The sequence below is a fragment of the Carcharhinus amblyrhynchos genome, chromosome 28 (assembly GCF_965287045.1).
Source record: "Carcharhinus amblyrhynchos chromosome 28, sCarAmb.v2.hapA, whole genome shotgun sequence".
NCBI classification, from domain to species: domain Eukaryota; kingdom Metazoa; phylum Chordata; class Chondrichthyes; order Carcharhiniformes; family Carcharhinidae; genus Carcharhinus; species Carcharhinus amblyrhynchos.
The window spans coordinates 1,523,969-1,539,865 of NC_137351.1; the positions used below are offsets into that span (position 1 = coordinate 1,523,969).

Sequence of the window (15,897 nt, forward strand, 5' to 3'; positions counted from 1 at the left end):
TTCTCCTTTGAAGGCCTCCCACTTACCAATCACATCCTTGCCAGAGAACAGAGAACTTTTTAGATCCTTTCTCATTTCTTCAAATTTGACCTTTTTCCAGTTTAGAACCACACCCCAAGATCCAGATCTATCTTTATCCATGATCAAGTTGAAACTAATGGCATTATGATCACTGAAACCAAAGTGTTCCCCTACACATACTTCCGTCACTTGCCCTAACTCATTTCCTAACAGGAGATCTAATATTGCATCCTCTCTAGTTGGTACCTCTATATATTGATTTAGAAAATTTTCCTGAACACATTTTACAAACTCCACCCCATCTAGACCTTTAACGTATGGGAATCTCAATCTAAATGTGGAAAATTAAAATCCCCTACTATCACACTATGTTTCCAGCAGTTGTCTGCTATCTCTGCAGATTTGCTCCTCCAATTCTGCTGACTACTGAGTGGTCTATAATACAACTCCATTAACGTGGTTATACCTTTCCTTTTTCTCAGCTCCACCCATATGGCCTCGGTAGAGCTGCCAGTCCTGCCCCTCCTGTAGCCAAATTTCACTAATGGCTATAATGTCATAATTCCATGCGTCAATCCACACCCTCACCTCGTCTGCCGTCCCCACAATACTCCTGGCATTGAAATAGACACCTCAGAAGATTGCTGCAAGTTGCTGAACAGGAAGTCCAACACCCAGGAAGCACTGGCCAATCTGACTGGTTGGCAATTTCTGCAGTCCCAAAAGTGCCAAGAATGCTTTAGTGGGCACTGCTGAGGTTACAAGTAGGCCAAGAAGAAGGGCCTTTAATCCTGGAGCCAAGTCAGTCCAGGGTCATGGGGGGGGGGGGGGGTGGAAAGTGGCGTGTTTTACGAAGCAGATTGGTAGGAAGGGGATTCTATCTTTGGGTGGCTCCCTATCTACAAAGGATATTTCCTTTCCCACCCCCTCTTCCCCACATATTATGGGGTGAACTGTCAAGATAGGTGAGAAAGTGGTGTAAGGGCACCTACCCAATTTCACGTGACCCCTCACCAAAAATACACCCAGCAGGGACACAAAGTGCAACCCCAGAAGTTGTTGCATATGGACACAGACTGTTTTAGTATCTGAGGAGTGCTCAACATTGTTTAGGCACTAAGCACAAACAGCACTACTTGACTCAATTGCAAACATGTGACTAAAATCTCAACACAAAAATGAAAATTATCTAGCATATGCAGATAAAGTGCCTCAAAATTAAAGTCCATGAATAAACCAGATAATGGAAGCATGGATATTAATTTAACTGATTGATTGCTAAGAATAGCATACTCTTCATTTGATTGTTCATACCTGGATGCTCTTTACTACCTTTTGTAGGCTGTTCCAGTAGTGTATCCAATGCCTTAGAGTAATCCTTCAGGGTCCAATATGCAATACTTCGCAGAAATGGATCTGGATGTAGCTGGCTTGGCACAAATTCAGACCCATCTGCCTTACAGCCAAGAACTTTCTCATAAAGGATAGATTTGCAAGTAGAGGATGTTTCATAGTCAGATTCATACAATCTTGCAATAACCATGGCCAATTGAATATCATCCATTTTTTCTAGGCACACCTGTCAAGACATGGACAAAAACCCTGCTTTTGAGTAAATTCAATAAAAGTCAGAAAAACATGCACAAGCACTGAGTCTATCATTGTAAATCACTGTACAGGAAAAACATTGGCCTGGATCTTCAGACTGCTGCTCTGCTAAATTTTTTCCTCACCTTGACACTGCTCTGCTTTTGTTGCCGGGTTTTCAGAGCCCGGTTTTCCCAGAAACTCGGAGTTGCAGCATCCCTCTGGGGCTACATTGCAGTGCGGCAGAGTTGGGGGAACGACAGGACAATTTTTATAGCACCAGCTACCATATGGTAAGTTTAAAGGTCCCGTTTCATGTTAGTGAATGGGTGAGTGGCTGAATGAGTGAATGGATAAGGATGGCCAAGGCAAGTGGGTAGGATGGCAGGTGGGGTAGGCAGGTCAGGAGCTAGTCAGATTAGGTCGGAATGGGTAGTCATGTCTGGAGGTTGCCAGTTGGTCAGGGAGCATGAGCAGAAGGGATATCTGGTGGTGGGTTGGGTCAGGGTAAGAATGGAGCAGTCAGGCTAGATAATCAGGAGTGATTGGGGCAGTTATTTGCAAAGTTACACAGGATTTAGACTAGGTTTTTTACTGTCTAACATTTCCTGGGTACCTATCCAGGTAAATATATCAGACCGGTCTAAAGCCTCCAGCCCTAGCTCAGAGTTGGAGACATTTACAGGGGGTCCCTAGAAGTTGCCCATCGGAGGTTGAAACTTCATGGGCAATGAACAGCACTTCAGGAATTTCTGCAAGGTCCTGGCGTGCATTTTGAGGCATTGGTCTGGTCTCCGATGACCCAGAGACCAGGAGATTTGGGCCATTACATTCTGTATTGCAACACTTTACTCTTTGGTTATTAAAAATAACAAACCATATTTTCTCCCAAAAACAGAAAGTGACAAAGCTTTTAACATTAAAGATCACTGAAACTTTAAATACTGTTATCTATGAGCTTAATAGTCTTGACTTGTTAGGCACATTTTTACAAAGCTGAAAACAACTTCACAGCTTCAGCTCTAAATAGTTATCAGCTATAACAGTTAAATATTATTATTAATGAAAATACTGTTTTGACTAGCTGCTACCTTGAAGAGTCAATTATGATTTGAACAAGAAAAAACAGCATTACCTCAATAGCATCTTTTAAAGAACCAGCCAAAAGAAAAAATGCTGCAGACTGTTCGAAACGCTGTTTACCCAGCAAAGCAAATGCATTTTTCAAAGCTGCTTTACGCCATCTGTCTTCGCTAAAATTGTGTTTGAAAAACTCGGTCATCTTTTGATCATACTGAGATCTGGAAAAAAAACACACAAATTCAAAATATGTTCCTTCTAAATTTGTGCATATGCAGTTGCATCAATACTTGTAATTGGATAAATAAAAGGCAGATCATCAACTTTGTATGCTCTTCTTCATTCTTCAAATATTATGCATTGCAAAACATCTTTGGAATGAGTTAGTACATCTTACTGGTTCTGCAGGAACCATGCCCTTTAACATGTGCATGGATATGTTTTCAAGATGCTGTATATAGGCGGTACTGCATGTGATTTTCCATATTGCATACCAGCTCTTTTCTGCCCAGTAAAAAACACTCTAAATAGCAAGATGTTTTATTGAATAAAAACGCAGGAAAATTGTAACTTCTTGTTGAAGTCGAGATCTTTACTACTGCACTGAAAATCAGCTATTTTCAACAAGACATATAAAAATTGTAGGCGTGAAGAAGTAGTTGCAATGGTAACACTCAATTCTTGTCTGTTTGTATTGGCCACATTAAAGTGTTAATCAATGGGGAAAACCCTTGTTTTCGTAAGATTCTCAATGCAAATTTGACTCAAGCTGAGATCTGTTGACAATCTTGATTTACGAATACTGGTGCAAATGAATAATTTAATACACAACGTATTTTCTAATTCCTCAACATTTTTTAACCAAATGTGAACCATCTTATTCCTCTGCACACCTGTTCCTTAAAGCAAATTCCAAAACGTTTCTAAAGGTGAACAGGCAAAACAGTATCCCAAGGTCCAACGGTTTGTCAAAATTACAATTGATATTATCATGTACCTCCATCAACTTTCTGATTTTTACAAATGTGCCATAACTTCAGTCTAAAGTAACAAAAAGTAACACCAAGTGTTGGACTTTTGAGTTCACAACTAAAGCGAAAAGGCTATTATTGAAACCAGACTACTTTAAGAGAGCTTCCAGTGGTCATGAGTCTGAGGTTACAACCATCCATTCAAGGCAAAACATTGTATGCCCTTCTAATGTTCTCCTCGGAGCATTAGTTTGAGGTAAAAATTATATTACGCACTTATACCTTCATCAGAGATTCTTGTCCAAAACAATAAAAAGATTCTTCAATTTGGCAGTAGAAAAGTATCTACAATGGAAATAAATTTGGTACAACTGGTGTCATAACGCAGAACCCAAGTCCTACATAAACATTCAAACTAGCTGAAGGACAACAAAGGTTAGAACTTCTGAGAAAAATTATCACATAGGAATGCATGAAAAGCAGTCCACACTGTAAAATGTATTATTGAGGATTTAAAGTTAACTGTGCCCAAATCATCCAACTGACTAAAACATCCCATCACAGGTTCATGGTGGAAACTTGGGATAGACTATCAACATTAGAGACACATGGGGCGGGATTTTGCAGCCACAGGAAAATCCCACCTTAGGTCAACAGACATTTTTCACTACAATTCCTGTGGCCGGCAGGACGGAAAAATTCGGCCCATTAATTCTTTCCAATTAAGGAGAGGATCCAATGTTTGAGCAGAAGTTAAGGTAAACTAAAATACTTCTCATATTCAAAAAAATGATGGGATGAAGGGGATGACATTAAAAATTAAAAAATTCTCAGACCAACTTAGTCATACATAAATGTGGAAGGTGTGTTTCTGAATGGAGGGCTGTGACAAGTGGTGTTCCTCAGGGATCAGTGGTGGGAGCTTTGCTGTTTGTAATATATATATAAATGATCTGAAAGAAAATGTAACTTGGTTGATTAATAAGTTTGCTGACGACACCACGGTTGGTGGATTTGCGGATAGTGATGACGATCATCAGAGGATACAGCAGGACACAGATCAGTTGGAGACTTGGGCGGAGAGATGGCAGATGGAGTTTAATCCGGACAAATGTGAGTAATGCATTTTGGAAGGTCTAACACAGATAGGAAATATACAGTAAATGGCAGAACCCTTAGCATTGATAGGCAAAGGGATCTGGGCGTACAGGTATACAGGTCACTGAAAGTGGTAATGCAGGTGGAGAAGGTAGTCAAGACGACATACGGCATGCTTGCCTTCATTGGCCGGGATACTGAGTTTAAAAATTGGCAAGTCATGTTGCAGCTTTATAGAACCTTAGTTAGGTCGCATTTGGAATACAGTGTTCAATTCTGGTCGCCACACTACCAGAAGGATATGGAGGCTTTGGAGGGTACAGAAAAGATTTACCAGGATGTTGCCTGGTATGGAGGGCATTAGCTATGAGGAGAAGTTTGAGAAACTTGGTTTGTTCTCACTGGAGTGACAGAGGTCGAGGGGAGACCTGAAAGAAGTCTACAAGATTATGAGAAGCATAGACAGAGTGGACAGTCAGAAGCTTTTTTCCCCAGGGTGGAAGAGTCAATTGCTAGGGAGCATAGGTTTAAGGTGCAAGGGGCAAGGTTTAAAGAAAGCGTACAAGGCAGATTTTTTACACAGTAGTGGGTGCCTCGAACTCGTTGCCGGAGAAGGTAGTGGAAGTGGATACAGTAGTGGCCTTTAAGGGACATCTTCAGAAATGCATGAATAGGATGGGAATAGAGGGACATGATCCCCAGAAGGATAGGGGATTTTAGTTAAGTCGGGCAGCATGGTCAGTGCAGGCTTGGAGGGCCTGTTCCTCTGCTGTAATTTTCTTTGTTCTTTATATCAGATATAGGAGAAATACAAACAGACAGTCTTATCTCTGGAGTTTACGTAAGGACAATGTTTTTGCACAAGAGATATCTTGCTCGTGATTTTCAATACTCAGGGTTAACACTGTGTGAAAGACACAACTTGAGGGGAGAAATGAGAAAACCTCAGTGTTCTATTTGTCCTAAATTACCTTAGCATGAATCTTTTATACTGGACTTACCTGAACAAGCCCCAGAGTACAGCTTTTTTCTTTATAGCAAGATAAAATAAAGCAGCATCCATTGCAGAATTGTTTCTTTGGAAAGCAGCTTTTGCAACCTACGGATATGGAAAAAAAGAGAGAAAATAAAACACTTAAAAATCTGTCATTTCATTTCTGTACAATTGGAAATTATAATAATTGATTCAAGTAGAAAATTGTGACATAACAGTGATAGATAAAGCATGATTGCAGTTGAGTCAGGATTGAAAATGATACAGAACTAGGCATCTCACTTTGAAGGGAACAAGAATAGTAATAAATGTAGCACCAAAGCATGAGGGTTCAAGCAGTTGAGTGGCCTAAACAGAGTCCCTTTGGATTTAGCTGACCATAGAAAGGAGCCAATAAGAACATAAACAGGAGCAGGAGTAGGCCATCTAGCCCTTCGAGCCTGCCCCGCCATTCAATAAGATCATGGCTCATCTGAAGTGGATCAGTTCCACTTTCCCGCTCTCTCCCCATAACCCTTAATTCCCTTGTCTGTCAAAAACCTATCTACCGTGACTTAAATATATTGAGCGAGGTAGGCTCCACCACTTCAACGGGCAGAGAATTCCAGAGATTCGCCACCCTTTGAGTGAAGAAGTTCCTCCTCAACTCTGATCTAAACTGCACCCCCCCAAATCTTGAGGCTGTGTCCTCTAGTCCTGCTATCCTTTCTAAGCGGAAAGAATCTCTCTACCTCTACCTTATCCGCCCCCTTCATTTTCTTATAAGTCTTTATAAGATCCCCAGCTCATCCTTCTAAACTCCAACGAGTGCAGACCCAGTCTATTTAGTCTCTCTTCATAGTCCAACCCCCTCATCTCCGGTATCAGCCTAGTGAACCTCCTCTGCACTCCCTCCGAGGCCAATATATCCTTGCGCAAGTGCGACAACCAAAACTGCACATAGTACTCTAGCTGCGGCCTCACTAGTACCCTGTACAGTTGCAGCAAGACCTCCCCCTCGCTATAAAGGCCAGCATTCGATTCGCCTTCTTGATCACCTGCTGCAGCTGCAGACTGGGTTTTTGCGACTCGTGCACAAAGACCCCCAGGTCCCTCTGCACCATAGCATGCTTCAGCTTTTCGCCTTTTAAATAATAATCCCTCCTACTATTATTTCTGCCATTGTTTATAGACTGGCAAACTATGGAAAGGAAATTAGAGATAAATATGTAAGCTAATTGGTAAGCAGAACTGTAGATTTGTCATTTGAAATATTTAGAAGTATTTTGAAATATTTAGAAATATTTAGTACAACATAAATTCCAGTCAGGAGAAAAGGGAAGAATCGTGAAGACTAAAGCTCCATAAATATAAAGATTAATCAGAAATTCATAAAGGTTGATATAGAACCACAGAACATCACAGCACAGAAACAGGCCTTTTGGCCCTTCCTGTCTGTGCCAAACCATTTTTCTGCTTAGTCCCACTGACCTGCACCTGGACCATATCCTTCCACACCCCTCTTATCCATGTCCAAGTTTTTCTTAAATGTTAAAAGTGAGCCCGCATTTACCACTTCATCTGGCAGCTCATTCCACATTCTCACCACTCTCTGTGTGAAGAAACCCTGCCCTAATATTCCCTTTAAACTTTTCCCCCTTCACCCTTAACCCACGTCCTTTAGATTTTTTCTCCCCTAGCCTCAATGGGAAAAGCCTGCTTGCATTCACTCTATGTATACCCATCATAATTTTATACACCTCTATCAAATCTCCCCTCATTCTTCTACGGTCCAGGGAATAAAGTCCTAAACTATTCAACCTTCCTCTGTAACTCAGGTTTCTCAAGTTGATCAAAGAGGTGGGTTTTAAAGAGGAGAGGGAGGTGGTGAGACAATGGAATGTGGAACCTAAGTGACTGGGAGCATAGCTTCCAATGATGGAACAAAGAGAAGGGAAATACACAGGAGGCCAGAGCCATGGAAGGTAATGTTAATGGATGGGCAGGTTTGGAGAGGTTACAAATAAGGATTGGTGATTTTATACAGGAATTTGAGCACACTAGTAACCAATGTAGGATGAGGCGCAAGGAGGGGTTGTGAGTTGAGTGCTGATCCTAACTTGGCCTATGTGGTGAAAATGGGCCAGTAACGGAGTTAAAAGCAAATTACTGTGGATGCTGGAATCTGAAACCAGAAGGGAAAATGCTGGAAAATCTCAGCAGGTCTGGCAGCATCTGTAAGGAGAGAAAAGAACAAAGAAGAATACAGCACAGGATCAGGCCCTTCAGCCCTCCAAGCCTGCACCGCTCATTGATCCAACTAGACCATTCGTTTGTATCCCTCCATTCCCAGTCTGTTCATGTGGCTATCCAGATAAGTCTTAAACGATCCTAGCACGTCCGCCTCCACCACCCTGCTTGGTACTGCATTCCAGGTCCCCACCACCCTCTGTGTAAAATACGTCCCTCTGACATCTGAGTTAAATCTTGTCCCCTTCACCTTGAACCTGTGACCTCTCGTGATCATCGCCTCCAACCTGGGAGAAAGCTTCCCACTGTTCACCCTATCTATGCCCTTCATAATTTTATACACCTCTATTAGGTTCCCCTCATTCTCTGTCTTTCCAGGGAGAACAACCCCAGTTTACCCAATCCCTCCTCACAGCTAAGACCCTCCATACCAGGCAACATCCTGGTAAACTTTTTCTGTACTCTCTTCAAGGCCTCCATGTCCTTCTGGTAGTGTGGCGACCAGAACTGGACGCAGTACTCCAAATGCGGCCTAACCAACGTTCTATACAGCTGTAACATCAGATGCCAATTTTTATACTGTATACCCTGTCCTATAAAGGCAAACATGCCATATGCCTTCACTACCACCTTCTCCACCTGTGATGCCACCTTCAAGGATCTGTGGACTTGCACACCCAGGTCCTTCTGTGTGTCTATACTCTTGATGGTTCTGCCATTTATTGTATAGCTCCCCCCTACATTAGTTCTACCAAAGTGCATCACTTTGCATTTATCTGGATTAAATTCCATCTGCCATTTCTCCGGCCAATTTTCTAGCCTATCTATATCCTGCTGTATTCTCTGACAATGTTCATTGCTATCCGCAAGTCCAGCCATCTTTGTGTCGTCTGCAAACTTACCGATCACACCAGTTATATCTTTTTCCAAATCATTTATATATATCACAAACAGCAGAGGTCCCAGCACAGACCTCCAGCTGGAAAAAGACCCTTCCACTGCTACCCTCTGTTGGGTGTTCTCCACTCAACTAGCCACCTTACCTTTTATCCCATGAGATTTAACCTTTTGCACCAACCTGCCACGAGGGATTCTGTCAAACGTTTTACTAAAATCCATACAGATGACACCCACGGCCCTTCCCTCGTCAATCGTTTTTGTCACCTCCTCAAAAAACTTCACCAAATTTGTGAGGCATGGCCTCCCTGTTACAAAACCATGCTGTCTAACTAATGAGATTATTCCGTTCTAAATGTACATACATCCTATCTCTAAGAATCCTCTCCAACAACTTCCCTACCACGGATGTCAAGCTCACCGGCCTATTACTACCTGGGTTATCTTTGCTACCCTTCTTAAATAACGGTACCACATTCGCTCGCCTCTAATCCTCTGGGACCTCACTTGTGTCCAATGAAGAGACAAAGATTTCTGTCAGAGGCCCAGCAATTTCATCTCTTGTCTTCCTAATGTTCCCTAAAAAACCTAACACTTCCTCCCTTGTAATGGAGATTTTCTCTAATGGGTCAACACTTCCCTCTGAGACACTTGCAGTCACCACGTTCCTCTTCCTTGTGAATACTGATGCAAAGTATTCATTTAGGATCTCCCTAACTTCCTTGAGCTCTAAGCATAATTCCCCTCCTTTGACCCTGAGGGGTCCAATTTTTTCCCCGACAACTCTTTTGTTCCTAACATATGAATAAAATGCTTTAGGATTCTCCTCAATCCTGTCTGCCAAGGATATTTCATGACCCCTTTTTGCCCTTCTAACTCCCCGTTTGAGTTCTTTTCTACTTTCACTGTATTCCTCCAATGCTCCATCTGTTTTTAGCTGCTTGGACCTAACGTACGCCTCTCTTTTCTTTTTGATCGGACCCTCAACTTTTCTGGTTATCCACAGCTCTCAAATCCTACCTTTCCTATCCTTCCTTTTTACAGGCACATGCCTGTCCTGCAGCCCATCAACTGCTCCTTAAAAGACTCCCACATGCCAGATGTGGATTTACAGCCGTTTTGAGTCCAGATGAACTGATGTTTCGAGTCCAGATGACTCTCGGTCAAAGCTAAAAGGCATATAAAGTGGGAGATGTTCATTCTGCAGGGTGAGGGAATGAAAGGTGAGTCATAGCCACAGAAGCCAAAGGAAAAAACTGCTAATGACAGTCCATAAAGAGAATAAAAGGTGCGAATGGCCAAATGGCACAGAACTATGAGTCGCTACGAGAGGACACCGGTTTAAGGTGCTGGGAGATGTTAGGGGTAAGTGTTTCACTCAGAGGGTGGTGAGTGAGTGGAATCAGCTGCTGTCGGTGGTGGAAGAGGTGAACTCACTGGGGTCTTTTAAAAGACTTCAGGATGAGTATATGGGATTTAATGGGATTGGGAGTTACAGATAGTTCGATGGCTTGGTAGGTATGGATGTGATCGGCGCAACTTGTGGGCCGAAGGGCCTGTTTCTGCTGTAGTGTTCTATGTTCTATTAACTAAAATGAGAGGATAAACTGTGACAGGTGAAGATGTTGGAGGGGGGGTAAAATTTAGAAAAGGGGAGGCAAAGGGGAAGAAAAGGGAAGGTGAGGGGGATATAGGGGGAAAGAGTGGGTAGGAAGAAAGACAATAAAGAAATAAAAAGGCAGAGAACAGCAAAAAGTAAAATAAAAATGAAAACAAACGGGTCAAGGTGGGGTAGAGCAAATCATCTGAAGTTGTTAAGGCCAGAAGGCTGTAAAGTGTCTAACCAGAAAATGAGATGCTGTTCCTCCAGCTTGCGTTGAGCTTCACTGGAACATTGCAGCAGGCCAAGGACAGACATGTGGGCATGGAAGCCACGTTAAAATGGTAAGTAACTGGAAGGTCAGAGTCCTAACTACACACAGACCAAAGGTGCTCATCTAAGCGATCATCCAGTCTATGCTTAGTATCTCCGATATAGAGGAGACCACGTTGTGAGCAGTGAATGCAATGCACCAAATTGTACGAGGTGCAAGTGAAACGCTGCTTAACCTGGAATGAACGTTTTGGACCTTGGTCAGCATAAAAGAGGCAAAGGGACGGGTGTTACATCTTCTGTGGTTGCATGGGAAGGTGCCATGGGTGATGGGAGAGGTGTTGGGTATAGTGGAGAAGTGGACTAGGTTATCCCGAGGGAACGGTCTCTGCAGAATGCTGACAGAGAGAATGAAGGGAAGATGTGTTTGGTGGTGGCATCATGCTGGACTTGGCGAAAATGGCAGAGTATTACGCTTTGCATGCGGAAGCTGGTGGGGTGAAATGTGAGAATGAAGGGGACTGTATCCTTGTTCTGGATGGGAGGGGAGCGGGTGAGGGTCATAGCGCAGGAGATGGATTGCATGTTGTTGAGGGCCCAGTCCACAATGTGCAATGGAGTTAAAATTGCTCTAGAATCTATAGAAACCCAACAGTGCAGAAGGGGCCATTTGGCCCATCGTGTCTGCACCAACCCTCCAAAAGAACACCTTACACAGGCCCATTCTCTCCATCCTATTTCCACAACCCCATGCATTTACCATGGCTAATCCACTTAGCCTACAAATCTTTGGGCACTGGAGGGGCAATTTAGCACGGCCAATCCATCTAATGAGTGAGTAAATCTTTGGACTGTGGGAAGAAACCGGAGCACTGGGAGGAGGCCTATGCAGACATGGGAAGAATGTGCAGACTCCACACAGACAGTCACTTAAGGATGGAATCAAACCTGGGTCCCTGGCTTTGTGAGGCAGTAGTATTAACCACTGTGCCACCGTGTCACCCACTTATTGTCCAATTACCACTCTGTCACTATTTTTTACCAGCATCTTACACTGGCAGCCCACTCAGCAACTAGAATTACAAATCAAGAGTTTCCTTTTAATCTATACCTATAGTAATTTTAATTCATATTTTATGTTTGGTTACTAAATAAGTAATGACTACAAAAATAATTCCATCAACATAAAGAGTATACAATACTGCAGCCTGAAATGTCACTGATAATGAACATCATACAATTCCTGTGCTGACAATCGACAGATGTACTGTTACTATTCCAAGTTCCTCTTCTGAAAGAAGCAACTCGTGCAAGGGTGTCACTCATGAATACTGGCAGTTCTCCAAAAATAGATCAAAAATTCCATTTGGGCACTATGAGTCCAGGCAGTGCGCTTCAGCAGGTTATTTAATTAGCCATCGTGGGAATCATGGTTAAGCTTCATCTTTCTATCAGACTCAACCAGTTACATCAGCACACGATGAACTATTAGTGATGTGCAGCAATTAAAGGATCTTTGCTCCCCTCCTCCAGCTTCCTCCTGTCTTTCTGACAACTCACCATTGACTAAAATCAAAAAAGGTATGATTTTTGTCCATATAGTTCTATTCACATCTTTGGCAGTATATATTCACTGAATTATCAGCAAAGTCCAAAAAGCCACTTAAAATATATCTGGTGGTAGCTTAATTATGAAAACAGTTAACGATTTTACTGTCTACCTTAAATGCTATCTAACTTCTGTAAACTAAATGAGTACAATTTGACAAGAATTGTACAAAATGAAAGTTAGCTACTTACTACCAAAATAAGGCATAATCTCAAAAGTAGAATGCTCTCAGGGATGAAGGAGTTGTCCAATAAGGAATGATTGAGCAGCTTGGGCCAATATTCATTAGAATTTAGAAGAATGAGAGGTGATCTTATTGAAACAAAATATTTTGTGAGGACTGACAGGGTAGATGCTGAGAGAATGGTTCTCTTCGTGGGGGACTCTGGAACTAGGAAGCACAGTTTCCGAATAAAGGGTCACCCATTTATCCCAGAGCCGAGGAGGATTTTCTCTTCAGAGACATGAATCTTTAAAACTCTCTACCTGAGCCAGCTGTGGAGGGTGAGTCACTGAATATATTAAAGCTGAGATAAACAGACTGTTGAACAATAGGTGAGTCACATATTATGGAAATAAGCAGATTAGTGGAGTTGAAGACAAAATCAGACCAGCCATGATTTACTGAGTGGCAGAGCAGGTTTGGGTGTGGGGTGAGCTGGGGGCAGCAGTATGGCCTAGTCCTGCTCCTATTTCTTAAGTTTTTTTAAATTTGATTTTATTATATTTTTATGTTATTAGAGTTAAGCAAATAATGGAAGAACTCGCATTATTACAACCAGTTTATGCTGTTGTAGTGGGAAAAACCGCAAACATGGCTACCTGGTACATAAAAAAGTTACCTGAGAGAGAGACATTAAGCAGGCACTGACTTTTAGCGCAGACAACTTCTTGAAAACTAAAAACATGCAAGACAGACAGTTATTTAAAGTTAAACATGCAGGAATCAGATCCTGCAGGAGGTCAGTAGAGAGCTTGAGGCATTTTTAAGGGAAGGACAGACCTAGGACAATAAGATTAGTTATAAATGGGAACAGAATATGTAAATGCAGGAAAGCCAATTACTCTATGTATAAACCGAAATTAAGTCATTGATAGTCACTGATAAAGGAAATGTATCTATTCTATGAATGCAATGTTGAATGCCAATGTCTGTAAACGTCTGGCTGTAACAATGTATTAAACTATTGATCCTACTCAATTATAACAATGTGTTAAATGGCTAATGTCCAGACTATCCATTGTCTGAAAGGTATAAAAATAAACCGCTCCTGTTGTATTATTGAGAGAAGGTAGCTGTCCAGTACTGCAAAGTGCCAGTGCCTTTTCTCCACAAAGCTTCGTTAAATAAAACTGTATTGTTGTACCCCCAGTCTGACTCCAAAGTGGTAATTTCCCACAACATTGTGAAGGAGCAATAACAAATTATCATGAAATGTAATTTTTTATTTTTAACTGAGAAATTATCAGCTGACACAAGTGCAAAATCTACGTCAACAAAGCAAAACACTTCAGACAAGTTGCAAAAACAAAATCCTCTTTCAGATGAATACTGGAGCACATTAGTAATGTTTCCTCCAATGTCTCACACCCAAAATGTGTGGGACTTCTATTTTAATGTATGTTTTTATCTACCATGCTAACGTACTCTTGTGTGTGAATTCCTAAAGTAAAATTATAACTGGAATACCTTCTCAATAGTCTTACGGAGCGTAGTAATGTTTCGAACCCACCAGCCTACTCCCATGGCCTTCAACTCAGACCACTGAGGATCTCCTTTCTGCATGGCAGGAATCATATTGAGCAATTCTTCCTCAGCTTCAGAATGAAAGGCCCAGGCAAAGTGGCATGTAGATAAGCCTACAAACACAATAACAATTTCCATGTCTAATGAAAGGTTATACTGTTTCAAGTAAAAATTTAAATACATCGAGCATAATCGCACAGTGAAGATTTGTAAAAATGTTAGACAGTCCATGACAGAACAGCTTAAAAGCAGTAAAAACATGACTAAGTAATCTATATGAAGAAAGGTATTAACACAGGGAACATTAAGTACATTTTCTACTAAGCATGTTTAAGAATTCTGATAATAGGTGCTAATTAAAAGTTTAAAGTTTTTTTTATAATGTCACAAGTAGGCTTACATTAACACTGCAATGAAGTTACTATGAAAATCCCCTAGTTGCCACACTCCGGTGCCTGTTTGAGTACATGGAGGGAGAATTTAACATGCCCTGTCCACTTAACCAGCACATCTTTCAGACCGTGGGAAGAAACTCACAGACATGGGGAGAACGTGCAGACACTGCACAGTGACCCAAGCCAGGAATCGATCCTGGGTCCCTGGTGTTGTGAGGCAGCAGTTCTAACCACTGTGCCACCATGCCATCCATCCACGTAGCACATATATTCGGATAAAGAGAAATGAATGACAATCCCTTTACTCCCTTACTTCTTATAACCCAAATATGTGCTCAACTTTCCCATAATTTTCTATCTGTATCCCAGCAATTTGGATTTTATTCTGCCCATTGATTGAGAGGATTAATATTACCAACGGCATCCTCTGCAATTACAAACTTGTTCCATGACTTTTCCTTATCCTCTGCAAGTTGCTGTGCATTACTCCATTCTCCTCTACTACCATTTCCCTGTGGTCTCCCTCTATATAAGTATGTTTTAGTTTCACTTCCACTTTCCCCACACAGCCTTCACCTGCATGCATAGTCATTCCTGAAGTACCCAGATTTTCATCTTTGACCCCTCTTTTTATCATTTACATGTTGTCTTTCAGGGATGTTATCCATAGGAACTGGCTTAGTTGCCAAATTATTATTATAAGGACTCCCACTGCTCAACTCTATGGGCGGATGCGCTCAACCTGGAAGCATGTAACATTGCAGAAGATGACAGAGTGCGTATCCTGACGTTATTGGACACACGAGTGATATTTTGGTCGGTGTGTGCAAGCACAAAGTGGATACATGCTTACCAATAATTAGGAAGTTCACTTAGATTTAGTGCTATTGACCAGATTATTGACCAGGCTATTGAGCCTGTGTGATGGGTTGGTGTATGGAAACACAGATAGGTGGCCAATCTGCTTATGTAGTTTTATTCATCCAAGTGTAGGATAAAATGGAGCTGAAGCAAAGGCAGGCTGAGTTGGAAGCAATTTTTATAAGTTTGGTTTTGAGTATTGTGAGCATTTTCACTGTTTTTTTTGAGGTTTCTGCAGCTTCGAGAACATGCCAGTCTCGTGACGTCTGAGATTTGCATCTTTCTGGCACTCTCCATACAGGGGTCAGCCCCATTAACATTTCTGCAGATGGGTATAGTCTTCTCAGCATGGCGCACCTTCTTCTGAGAAGGAAGACGGGACAAGGAGAGAGGAGGTCAGATAGTTGGAGGCATCACCTCAGAGCAGAGGTGCAGGCACAGGGTGCTCAGGACCAGCAGGGAGGGCAAGGAGGACCTCCCTGCAGAAGATGTACTACCCAGCTGCCATGGTCTACAGGCAGCAATGTAACTATCC

General features: G+C 42.0%; 1 protein-coding gene across 4 annotated transcripts in view; it reads right to left on the reverse strand.

Annotated features, from left to right (window-relative positions):
• dmxl2 (Dmx-like 2) overlaps positions 1–15,897 on the reverse strand; it is a 163,605-nt gene that overhangs the window by 71,891 nt on the left and 75,817 nt on the right. For 3 of the 4 annotated variants that reach the window (XM_080213999.1, XM_080213996.1, XM_080214000.1), the window contains exons 20-23: positions 14,050–14,219; positions 5,759–5,856; positions 2,744–2,909; positions 1,336–1,600 (exon numbers count right to left, since the gene is read on the reverse strand). In XM_080213999.1, the coding sequence (XP_080070125.1) occupies positions 1,336–1,600; positions 2,744–2,909; positions 5,759–5,856; positions 14,050–14,219 (699 nt within the window). The remainder of the gene's footprint in view (positions 1–1,335; positions 1,601–2,743; positions 2,910–5,758; positions 5,857–14,049; positions 14,220–15,897) is intronic. The other variant, XM_080213997.1, reaches the window with a different exon arrangement.